Source organism: Colobus angolensis, unplaced genomic scaffold (genome assembly GCF_000951035.1).
Source record: "Colobus angolensis palliatus isolate OR3802 unplaced genomic scaffold, Cang.pa_1.0 Scaffold124, whole genome shotgun sequence".
Lineage (NCBI taxonomy): Eukaryota > Metazoa > Chordata > Mammalia > Primates > Cercopithecidae > Colobus > Colobus angolensis.
Window position 1 is genome coordinate 6,670,766 of NW_012113586.1, and position 12,883 is coordinate 6,683,648.

A 12,883-nucleotide genomic window follows, 5' to 3' on the forward strand; every position below is an offset into this window, starting at 1 on the left:
GGGTGTGGTGGCTCACGCCTGTCTTCCCAGCTACTCAGGAGGCTGAGGCAGGAGAATTGCTTGAACCCAGGAGGCAGAGGTTGCAGTGAGTCAAGATAGCACCATTGCACACCAGCCTAGGTGACAACAGCAAAACTCTGTCTCCCAAAAATAAAAAAATAAAAATAAAAAAATGCTTCAATGGCAATTTATTGGTTGCCCTTTGCCTCTTGAGGATTCTGAAACCAAAGACAGAGTATGCTTCCCTGTGTAGTGTGTGGGAGGTTGACTATGAAGTCTGCAGCAGGTGAACTGAAGGACTTAGTGAAGTCTCAGAATGCTGTAGTGACAAGCAGTAGATTAGAAGATGGGTAGGGGAACTTTTCCTACCATGGATGATGTGAAAACACGAGAAAATGAAACAAGCTTAATTAAAGGCATTTTATAAGCCTCTTCCGTGTTCATTTATAAAAGGAGAAACAAGCCTATTCTAGAGATAAAGGAGGTCATTTATTTCTGGCTATTGCAATTCTTCAGAGATGGACTCTGAAGTTCAGTATTGACACCATTCCTTTCATAATAATAGCCCTGCTGCTTGGGCAGCAGCATTCAGGAAAGTACCCTTTGCCAGGTTCCTGTGCCTCCATATAGGAAGGCCCATCTGCTCCTGGCATAATGAAAATGCCTAGCTAGAGACAAGAAGCACAGACTGTGCCAGGCAAGAGACTTGGAGTAATTGATATAATGAGTAACCAAGTGAGAGTAGACCCTCACCAAAGTGTAACCACATTAGCTTACATTATCACAACAGACTTATTTTAGATATGTATTCTCAAGACCATGTTAAGCACTGGGGGTTACACAAATGCATAGAAGACACTATCATTGCCTTTGATAAATCTGAAAAACAGGGGGCATCTTTTGAATAAACTCTGAAATAAACTTATAGGAGACAAGGAAATTGAATAAATGACGAAAACGTCTATAGCTATATTACAGATTTAATACTGAAGAGATTCAGACTAAGGGAAGATCATGGTGAAACAGTTAAGGGCAAGATTTTTGAAGAAAAAGTAATTGAGCTTTATGGCTTTATTTTCATCGTGGTGAAACTTAGGGGTAAAGGTGAGAAGTAGAAAAAGAAGTAGTAGAATGAACAAGGTCTGTAGGTGATGTGCTTGGATAGGCGGGGTGGGGATAGTTGACAGGGAGGGGCTTGGTGACAAGCTGAGGAATCTAGACTTGTTCCCATAGACCATCAATAACTATTCTGATTCTTTAGCATTAAAGTGCAGTTTTAAGAACTTTCATCCAGCCTTGGTTAACAGGAGATACTAGAATGGAAACATATAGATACGAAGATAATATAAGTTTATTGCTATAGGAATCCAGGTGTGAAAGTGGGAATGGGACTAAGTGGGAATGGAAAAGACAGGTTGAATCGAAAAGACATTGAGGAAAAATTTCCAATAGGTCTTGGTGATCAAGAGAATGCTTACAAAGGACTGAATGTTTCACAGACAGTGTATATATCCCATATCAAATCAGTGACCCTGGGATGTAGGGAAAGGCAAGAGTAGTGAAACTAAAGCTAAGGTTGGGTAAGTATCTTCTCTAGGGTAAAACATGTCTCTTCCTCATCCAAAAGAGAGAAGGATGTTCTGAGAATCCTGAATGTTTTTCCTATTTAATAGTTTATCTTATCCTTGTAGTCTTTCCTGAAATTCTCTTCAATTAATGTGTATTGTAATCTAATTCCTGACCTCCGTGATACTGATATTTCCCCTTAAACTAGCATACTCCCCTCTTGTTGGAACAGCTGACATGGTGACCAGCACTCTTCTCTATTGTGTTCTTCCTTCTGACCAAACACTACAGCCACATGAGGCAGCAGTGAGATGTAGCCTTGTCACTCACTCCTCTTCAGGTGCTCATCCACAATTTACTTCCCACAATTTACTTGATGGTTCTGGCAAAATGTTTGTGAGTCTTTTCTTATTGCATGGAATTGTTGTGTTCACTTAGGTTTTATGCCAGACTGGTTTAAATGACTCATCATAAATTCTGAAACTCTTTTAGGTATTTGCCAACCTTTACTGCAAGTCTTGTTTCTCCTCCCCAGCTCTTTATCTTCCCACAAGATACAAATGAGTCAACACAATCTTCATCAAAAAGCATTATGCTTTTATTGCCCTTCAGTATCTGTAGAAGGAAGTGTGATAGATTAAGTAGTAGCTTATTTTTTAAAAAAGAAAAAATAGCTCCAGCTACTTGGGAGGCCGAAGTGGGAGGATCACTTGAGCCCAGGAATTCCAGACTAGCCTGGGTAACATAGCAAGACCCTGTCTCAAATCAAAACAAAACAAAACAAAACAAAACAAACAAACAAAAAATCCCCCCCCCAAAAAATTAAAGTTCTGTGTTTTCTTCTTCAGTTTGTTTTTTGCTTGCTTGAGTGGTCTGCTCAGGAAATGGCCTTGTAGCTAAGTGGGTTTTGGGGGTTTGGTTATTTCACAATGTCGCTATACCTTTTGGGTTTACAGTAGAATAGAATCTTAAAAATTGCTGCTTGCTTTTTTAAAAAGTGTGAAGTTCTGCCAACACACTATTTACAGATTCTTAGATTTTGAGGAAAAGGACTATGGAGGCATCTAAGCAAAAATTTTTCTGTTATCTCCTATTTATTTCTATCTCCTCCCTCCTTAGGAAGAAACAAGAAAGTTAGTAAGAGATTGTTCTGAAATATAGGCTTGAGAAAAATAGATTTAAATTTTATTAGGCAGGTTTGCCTAATCAATTAATAAAAATTAATAAAGTTTTAATTTTGGTGTAATTGAGGACATTCTAAGGGTACAGAGAAACTATAAAACTATATTATCTTATTTGTCCAAACATAGAAAATCATTTTCCTTTTACGATTATGCTTTGCTACTCTGCAATTAAGCAAGTTAGTTTGGAATATTTTTATTTTTATGTTCTTTCCCAAAGTTACCTAAGGAATGTTTTAATTTTTATCAGTAATCATGTCTATATCTTTAGTTCTGAGGTGCTTTATTAACTGGTTATGGATTTTTTTTTAAATCATATTTTGGCTTTCTCAGTGTTGTATACCCATCTCCTAAGATAATGTTTAGAATTTAGTAGGTACTCAATAAATTTGTTGAACTTAATGGATTTTTTAAATGTTTATTTCTAATTTTAAAAACAGTACAATAATTTTAGAAAGCAAACTTTATCCCATCACACTTATACAATTAATTCTTTTTTGCATCTTTTTTAGTCTTTAACTATGTACATACTTTTACATGGTTTTAGTTATTATAAACTTGAAATTTTGTATTCCTATAAATCAAAGATTTCCCATATTTTATGTTTTAAAATAGCCAAAGTAAACATCACATTACTTAGAGCAGCAAGAAATTCTCTCTTAATTCTAGGTGGGAATAATTTGAGAAATATACTATTCCCAACAAATATTGCTGAAGAATGAGGGTTTAATTTATGTGTACTGGGATTGAGTTTCTTTATTTGAAATATTGTCTTTAAGTCGCCTATAACCAAGATATCTCAATGATCTTTCTTTTCTTTTTGCAGTACTTAGTAAAGAGCATGCAGTATCTTTAATATTCAGAATAAACAGTGTTCGGAATCATGATATCCTGAAAGAAGTTTGAAAAATGTTGCAAAACAGAAAGGATTGCTAATATCTTAAATAGAGGAAGTCCTAACAACACATTTCCCAGTTTTCCTCAGGATCAAGACTAATTTTGTTAACATTTATTGAACTTCTGCCTTCAACAAAGATGATATACTGATTTTGGGATGTTCTCACACTGAATTAGGCACTTGGGTAGACTTGTACCCATTGAGAGGTTATGCAAGCTGAGATGTGGAAGCTTTTTCTAGAAGAGCCTGCCTTTCAGGGCCAAAATGCCACAGGCACAGCATAACTTCCTGAAACAAATTTATTTCCTAAGACATTGGTTGCAGAGTAGAAATGTGTTCTTTAGAAACAGTTCTTCAGGCTTTCTGCCCTACATGTTACAATGTTGTCAGCAAGGTGGTTGATTTTACTTTCTTTTCTTTCCATCACAGTTTACCAGCATTACATATGCAGGATATTGTGCTAACTGCCTGGTCAGGTGCTCCTTGTGGGGGCCACTTGCTCTAGATCCTGTATAGCCCAACACTCTTAGTCTTTATATCCAGAACCCAAGTGAAGCTTCAAAGGCTACTGGGAGAGTTGAAGAGGTGCTGAAATGAACACTTCCCTTAATGGAGGTCAGCACTTCCCCAGTCCTGGGAGAGACACAGACTATCAGAAGCATCTGACTTTGCTTCATTCAAAAGAGAGTTTGAGGTATATATAGCAGACTTAAAAGTTATGAATAAAAACACCTTCTGTGATGAACAGAAGTTTCTCATTGATCACACTGACAAGAAACCTTTTGATGAACAGTCCGGGTAGAAGACATGTAACTCTAAATGGTGTCTGTCTTCTTTCCTGGGCCTAACTGAACTTCGCAGAGTTCACCTGGGACATAAGGAAACAGAAGGTGTCAACTGGGCCCTTGTGCTCACTGGGGAAATGGAGAGAGACAGAACTCATGCAGGAGACCTGTAATTCTGCTCTTTCTGTGGGAGGCAAGAAGAAAGGTGGGTTTTGCGTATGGGTGATGGAATGGAATAATCTCAGAGTTAAGCAAACCACAATTTTATGTTCCAGTTAGCCTCTTGTTCTTTAAAAATTTGAATTGTAACCAGGTTCCTCTGCTGAGAAGGAAGGCGCTAGGGCCCTGGAGCAAGATGATGGCTGTGTTATGTGACCACAGAAGGTGGTTACGTACTAATTTCCTCTAGGGCTTGTGATGAAGTCAGTAAACCACAACCTTCAGCATGCTCTGCTCAGGCGGCAGCAGTGGCTTTTTGGAGGTGTCTCGGCCATGACACACATTTGACATGCCCTCCCTCAACCTGCTTATAGACTATTTCTCTTGCTCTGCAGCATGGACCAAAGAGAAATTCTGCAGAAGTTCCTGGATGAGGCCCAAAGCAAGAAAATTAACAAAGAGGAGTTTACCAATGAATTTCTGGTGAGTTCTGTGTGTGACCCTCTCAGGGTAGTTATATACACTATTTAACTGACTATGGGGGTCCAATTTTCTGAGACCAAATTGCCCTTGGGATAAAGTAAATATCAGGCCTTGAAGGGGAAGACAGAAAAAAAGACAACCTAAAGTCTGAGTTCTCTGAGTGTTTTGCATGTATTTTACGTATTCTCTCAAAATTACTGGTTTTAATATTTTGTTTGCTAGTTCTTTGGAGTTTGGTTAGGAATCCTACAGAAGACATATACAACTCCAGATATAAAACCACTAATATTAATTGAACATCCAGATTTCCCCAGATATCATCCCGATATCTGAGTTGTGGTTTATGCTTCATATTACTAATTTTAATTAATATTAAGAAGAAAGAGACCAATGTTAACTTTTCATGCAATATTACATTTTTAGCCTCCCCCTGGGATTCCATTTGGCTGACAAAGGTTTTTGAAGAGCACCAAAACTACCCACTGCCACAGTTTTTTTGTTTTTTTGGTTTTTTTGAAGAGTCAGGATCTTACTCTGTCACCCAGGCTGGAGTGCAGCAGTGCAACCATAGTTCACTGTAGCCTTGAACTCTTGGCCTCAAGTGATTCTTCTGCCTCAGCCTCCTGAGTAGCTGGGGCCACAGGTGTGTATCACCATGCCTGGCTAATTAAAAAAAAAAAATTTTTTTTTTCTTTTGGAGAGACAAGTTTTGCTTTGTTGCCCAGGCTCGTCTTGAACTCCTGGCTTCAAGCAATCCTCCCATCTCGCCTCCCAAAATGCTGGGATTACAGGCATGAACCACTATGTCTGGCCATCATTTTTCTTTTCTTTTTCATATGAAAAATATATTATAACGTGTTTTTTCAATAACAGGCCTTCCTTAACTTCTTTTGCTTGGAGAAGTGGGATGGCTAGGATGGACAGTAGAGACAAACGTAGGTCACAGAGAGAAACATGAGTACAAGATAGGTTCAGGTTGGGTGGATTAGATTACCCAGAAGAACAATGAATCTCCTTTGAGAGAGCTGTGATTATTGATGCAATGGCAGCTGGGTAGGCCTCATTCACCCTACAAGCTGAGACATCAGATAACATAGGGTGTCTAATAGTACCTATCATGCATTTTAGAATACTTACAGCTGGTGTTTCAGAGATATAAGAATTTTAAACCTTAGCTCTCTTCAGCTGTGAAGAATTGCAGGGGAAAGGGAGAACTGAAGTACAAACCTGAAATTAAATCATGATTTTTTTCACCAAATTACCAAGTATTTGACATGTTCTTAAATCTTTCTGTTTTCTAACTTATAAAATGGGGATAATAATTAATGTCCTACCTATCCTCACAGGATTGTTGTGATGATTAAATATCAATAACAATAATTAAATGTGGTCATTTACTGAGTACTATTTATTGAGCACTTAGTAGGTACCAAGTTCAGTTCTAAGCACTAAAAATACAGCGGTGAACAAAAAGAACCAAAACCTTTGCCTCTTGGAGCTAACACTAGGGTACCAAATAGTAGATGTGAAAACACTCTGAATGTCTTGAGTAATTAGATATTATTGAGTGATTAGATATTATGACAGGAACTCCGATGTCAGCTCAACGTGGATAATCTTGTGGTACTATGAAAAATGTGCTCTCACTGCCACTGGCTGAGCAGTCTGAGCCCCTCTGGTAGAGTTACCTGAAAGGAGGTAAGTAGAAGGATCTAGCACATGTGTATACATGTCCCTGCCCCTGCACTATAATTCCTTTTTTTTTTTTTTTTTTGAGACAGAGTCTTGCTCTGTCGCCCAGGCTGGAGTGCAGTGGCCGGATCTCAGCTCACTGCAAGCTCCGCCTCCCGAGTTTACGCCATTCTCCTGCCTCAGCCTCCCGAGTAGCTGGGACTACAGGCGCCCGCCACCTCGCCCGGCTAGTTTTGTGTATTTTTTAGTAGAGACGGGGTTTCACCAGGTTAGCCAGGATGGTCTCGATCTCCTGACCTTGTGATCCGCCCGTCTCGGCCTCCCAAAGTGCTGGGATTACAGGCTTGAGCCACCGCACCCGGCCGGCTAATTCCTAAGCCAAAGTAACCCAAGGCGTAGATGTAAAAAGTGGGCTGAGGAGCAGTGCTGGGTCTTTGTTTTATTTTGGTTGTGTTTCTAAAAATAATGCAGACTGGCCAGGTCCAGTGGCTCACGCCTGTAAACCCAGCACTTTGGGAGGACGAGGTGGGTGGATCACCTGAGCTCAGAAGTTTGAGACCAGCCTGGCCAAGGAAAACCCATCTCTACTAAAAATACAAAAATTAGCTGGGCATGGTGGCAGGCACCTATAATCCTAGCTACTCAAGAGGCTGAGGCAGGAGAATTGCTTAAACTCGGGAGGCAGAGGTTGCAGTGAGCCGAGATACAGCTGTTGCACGCCAGCCTGGACAACAAGAATGAACCTCTGTCTCAAAAAAAAAAAAAAAATAATAATAATAATAATAATGTAGACTATATCCCTAATATTTTACCTTTTCTCAGCTAAAGTCATTGTAGTTTCTTACTAAAATATAGCAGCTACTTCCTAACTGGCTTCTCTGCGTCTAGCCTTGCCCCACCTTCAATCAATTTTCAGTTCAACACCCAAGTGAGCTTTTAATCATACAAATTTGGTCTTTTTTTTTTTTTCTTGGAGATGGAGTTTTGCTCTTGTCACCCCGGCTGGAATGCAATGACACGATCTTGGCTCACTGCAGCCTCCACCTCCCTGGTTCAAGTGATTTTCCTGCCTCAGCCTCCCAAGTAGCTGGGATTATAGGCATGAGCCACCACGCCTGGCTAATTTTGTATTTTTAGTAGAGACAAGGTTTCACCATGTTGACCAGGCTGGTCTAGCCAACCAGGTAATCCACTCGCCTCAGCCTCCCAAAGTACTATAGTATTATAGGCGTGAGCCACTGCGCCCAGCCAAATCTGGTCCTTTTTTCCCTGCTTGAAAACTTGTTATAGTTTTTTTAAGCTGCTTAATATTGCTCAATACAATACACATTTAGAAAAGTACATAAAACATCTAAGTATAATTGTAAAGCGACCATTAGCAGTGCAACCACCACCCAAGTCAAGAAACTGTCAGACCCCCGAAGACCCTTGCCCCATCAGGTCTCCTACCCGCATTCCATCCTGTCCTGTCCTACCCTGGCCAAGGGATAATCACTATGCTGACTTTTATATTAATCACTTCCTTGCTTTTCTAGCTCCTGATTTTAAGGACCTTGTTTTTGGGTAGTGATTAAGTGTAACCTCACTGTTCACTGACTCATGTCCTCCAGTGGAAAAATAGTCTTCCTCTCAGCTTCATCTAAAGGTTTCAGATGAGACACCAGAGAGACAGCTTTGGGGAAGTAGAGTGGTAAACGAGGCTACATTGCTTGCTTGGACAAGGGAAATACTGCCACTAAATCGGAGGGCTTTCCATCTGGTCATGTTCCATGTCCCATCTTAAGCCCTTAATGTATTCTCCCAGGATTTTATGTTTCTGAGGTTGGAGGACAAATTCTGTGACACAAGGCCACTGTTCACTTAACTGGTGGTACCTTTACGGGAACTATCAAAATGCATATCTATTTCCAGGTAGATTCCCTGTGCATCCTAACCCCTTTACCCTCTCCCCAGCTCCATGGTTCAGGTTTCAGTCTCCACTTCCTTCTTGGCCAGACATCTTTGTACAGAGAACAATACAGATGGCCCTCTGTATCCCCACGTTCTACATCCTTGGATTCAACCAACTATGGATCAAAAATATTTGAAAAAAATACCAAAAATAACACAACAACAAAAAATAAAAAGTAAAGCATAATAACAATTTATCTAGCATTTACATTGTATTAGGTATTACAAGTAATCTACAGATGATTTAAAATATACAAGAGGACGTGTATAGTATGTGTAAATACTATGCCATTTTATGTGAGGGACTTCAGCATCCATAGATTTTGGTATCTTGAAGGGGGTAGTCCTAGAACCAGTCCCCCACAGATACTGTGAGAGGACTGTATTCATAATTCGATGTGGCAGTCCTGTTATGACAGCTGAAGCCAATGCTATGCTGTTTAGGTCTTTTCCCTGTGCCAGGACTAAATTCAGTAACTTTTCTGTAGTTGAAGCTACCACTGACCACCCATCTAAGGTTTTTATACATTCATATAAACATTCATTGAGTGCTTATTGTGTGCAAAGTAATGCCCTAGATGCTAGAAATGCAATGCAATATTCCATGCTTTGGTGGAGCCTATTTTGTAAGACAATAGATATGTCTTACAGAGGCAGACATTAAACAACTAATTAGTATATTAAATATTTAATATAATTGTGACAATCTGGGTGGGGTGGTCAAGGAAACATCAACATTCATTTTCTTATTTACTATTCCTTAAGAAAACCCTGTGAAATAGCTACAACTGTGATTTCTGACTTACAAATGAGGAAACTGAAGCTCTGAAAAGTTAAATAATTGGCCTAAGCTCACTCAGCTGTTCAGCCATAGGGATGAAATTTAACTCAGATCTGTCTTATTCCAGAGCTGTGAAATTAATCCTTATCCAATAGTGTTCTACTTCATTCAATGACACTGAGTCTCTCAAAGGACCTTGTTTTAGGGTAAGTGCACAGTGCATAGTTAGTATAGCTTCTACACAGCAGAAACAGCAGGATGCAACTATACTGTTGAAATTGCTAAAGGTACTTTCAAACATTCCTTATTATTGTTATTCTTATAAAACAATGTTATTGAAAGTTAAAAGAAAGTAAACTCACCATAGTACCAAATCAAAACTTTTTTTGTGGATCTTGGCCAGGTGAGGTGGCTCGTGCCTGTAATCCCAGCACTTTGAGGCGAGCAGATGGCTTGAGTCCGGGAGTTTGAGACCAGCCTGGGCAACATGGTGAAACTCGTCTCTACTAAATATAAAAAATTAGCCAGATGTGGTGGTACATGCCTGTAGTCCCAGCTACCTTGGAGGCTGAAGTGGGAGGATCGCTTGACCACAGGAGGTGGAGGTTGTAGTGAGCTGAGACTGCACCACTGCACTCCAGCCAGGGTGACAAAGTGGGACCCTGTCATATACACACATGAAAACCAACAACAGCTTTTTTGTGTGGATCTTCTAGTTCTTGTCCATTTATATAATTTTTTATATTATGGTAATTATAGCATAGGTACAATTTTGTATTCTCATATTTTCACTTACTATTATACCAAAATTATCAGGCTGATTAAAATGTACATAATTTTTAATGGTTGATGATGCAGCATCATCACATGGACGTGTATTTGTCCATGTGGGTTTTTGTTGTTGTTGTTGCTGTTGTTTTTTGAGAAGGAGTCTTACTCTGTCACCAGGCTGGAGTGCAGTGCTGTGATCTCGGCTCACTGCAACCTCCTCCTCACGGGTTCAAGCTATTTTCCTGCCTCAGTCTCTCGAGTAGCTGGGACTACAGGAGTGCACCACCACACCCAGATAATTTTTGTATTTTTAGTAGAGACAGGGTTTCATCATGTTGGCCAGGATGGTCTTGATCTCTTGACCTCGTGATCTGCCGGCCTTGGCCTCCCAAAGTACTGGGATTACAGGTGTGAGCCACTGCACCCGGTCTGTGCATCTGGTTTTTATAATGAAATAATAATAATCATAATAGAGAATGCTTCTATACCTCTTATAGACACTGTTCTAAATACTCATATATCAACTCATTTACTCCATTGAGGAAGGTACTGTTTTCATTTCCATTTTATAGGTGAGGAAACAGACAGAGAGGTTAATTAACTTGCTCAGGGTCACATAGCTAGTAAGTGGTGGAATTGAATTTCAAGTTCAGGTAATCTTGCTTTATCATCTGAAGTCATAAAAACTTCAGAGTCATATAAATCTTGCTTTGAATTTAGGTTATGCCCATGATTAGCTGTGTGACCTTTGATTAAGTCAGTAATCGAATAATTACTGGGAATAATATTCACTTTGAAGAACAGCTGTGAAGATAATAAGTATATAAACTTCCTGAGACATAGTAATATCCAAATAATTTAATTATTTCTCCATTATTAGACATTTGAGTTATTTCTAATTTTTTTTTTTTTTTTTTTTTTTGAGACGGAGTCTCGCTGTGTCACCCAGACTGGAGTGCAGTGGCCAGATCTCAGCTCACTGTAAGCTCCGCCTCCCGGGCTCACGCCATTCTCCTGCCTCAGCCTCCCGAGTAGCTGGGACTACAGGTGCCGCCACCTCGCCCGGCTAGTTGTTTGTATTTTTAGTAGAGACGGGGTTTCACCGTGTTAGCCAGGATGGTCTCGATCTCCTGACCTCGTGATCCGCCCGTCTCGGCCTCCCAAAGTGCTGGGATTACAAGCTTGAGCCACCGCGCCCGGCCGAGTTATTTCTAATTTTTAAAGATTATTGCTAACACTAATATGAACATATTTTTCCATGTAGTTTTTCCCTTCTTTTGGATTAATCCCTAGGCTAGATCCCCAAAAATGTTATTACTGGGTCAAAGACTATTAGCATCTAATTGGTTAAGTATTACCAAATGTATTTCCAAAGGAGTTTTTCTAATTTGCAATCTGTGAATTTATCATCTTCTCTACCACTCTGCTAGACTTAATAAATATAAAAGAGAATAAAAGATGAAAAAATTTTGCCTACTTACTACGTATTAGGCAATCTGCAAAGTGCTTTGTCATATACAATCTCATTTAATCATTACAACAACCCCAAGAGGAAAATATTATGTTCATTTTACCCATGAAATGGCAAAACCCAGATTTGAAACCAGTCTGTTTTTTTTTCAAAGCCTCTTAACCTCTTTACTTAAACTCTATCAGGTAAAAATCATGATTTTTTTTCTGATATAACTAGCATAAAATAGTACTTTATTATGTTAATTTCACTCATTTGATTTCTGAGCTTGAAAATGTTCCATGATTATTTTAAATCTGCATTTCCTTATATACGTTTTCTGTTTGTCTACTTTCCATAGTCACAACAGCTAATCCATAGAACTGTGTTCCGGACTCTGTGCTAAAAGTGCTTCACAAATAGAGCTTCATGTACCTCCCAAAGAACCTTTGAAAATGGCTACCAATATCCTACATAGTGTCTCTCCAGTTTCTTATAGCATGCTCATTTTCTTGTCCTTGCCATGCTTCCTCTGCCATAGGGCCTTGCACACATGTTGTTACCTCTGCCTTGAATATTCCTCACACTCCTCTTTACCTAGATAACATTTAGTAATTTTATTTTACTTTATTTTATTTTTTGAGATGGAGTCTCGCTCTGTCTCCCAGGCTGGAGTGCAGCGGAGCGATCTCTGCTCACTGCAACCTCTGCTTCCTGGGTTCAAGTGATTCTCCTGCTTCAGCCTCCTGAGTAGCTGGGACTACAGGTGCATGCCACCATGCCCGGCTGATTTTTTGTATTTTTAGTATAGATAAGGTTTCACCGTGTTAGCCAGGATGGTCTCTCGATCTACCGACCTCATGATCTGCCCACCTTGGCCTCCCAAAGTGCTGGGATTATAGGAGTGAACCACAGTGCCTGGTCTTTTTTTTTTTTTTTTTTTTTTTTTTGAGACAGGGCCTCACTTGGTCAACTAGGCTGGAGTCCAGTGGTGTGATCATGGCTCATTGCAGTCTCAACCTCTGGGGTTCCCATCTCAGCCTCCCAAAGTGTTGAGATTACAGGTGTGAGCCACCATGCCCGACTTAATTCTTTAGATCTCAATTTGGTGGTCACTTCTTCAGAGAAAGCTTTCTTTTCTTTTCTTCTTTCCTTTTTTTTTTTTTT

The 12,883-nt window shown here is 39.6% G+C and overlaps 1 protein-coding gene and 1 long non-coding RNA gene across 6 annotated transcripts in view; one reads left to right on the plus strand and one right to left on the minus strand.

Moving 5' to 3' along the window:
* LOC105505325 overlaps nucleotides 1-12,883 on the minus strand; it is a 97,858-nt gene that overhangs the window by 27,193 nt on the left and 57,782 nt on the right. The window lies entirely within an intron of this gene.
* Nucleotides 4,850-12,883, plus strand: part of PTPN22 (protein tyrosine phosphatase, non-receptor type 22 (lymphoid)) — a 64,613-nt gene continuing 56,579 nt past the window's right edge. For 4 of the 5 annotated variants that reach the window (XM_011933130.1, XM_011933132.1, XM_011933133.1 and 1 more), the window contains exon 1: nucleotides 4,850-5,072. In XM_011933130.1, coding sequence (XP_011788520.1) covers nucleotides 4,986-5,072 — 87 coding nt within the window. In that variant the 5' untranslated portion in view covers nucleotides 4,850-4,985. The remainder of the gene's footprint in view (nucleotides 5,073-12,883) is intronic. The other variant, XM_011933134.1, reaches the window with a different exon arrangement.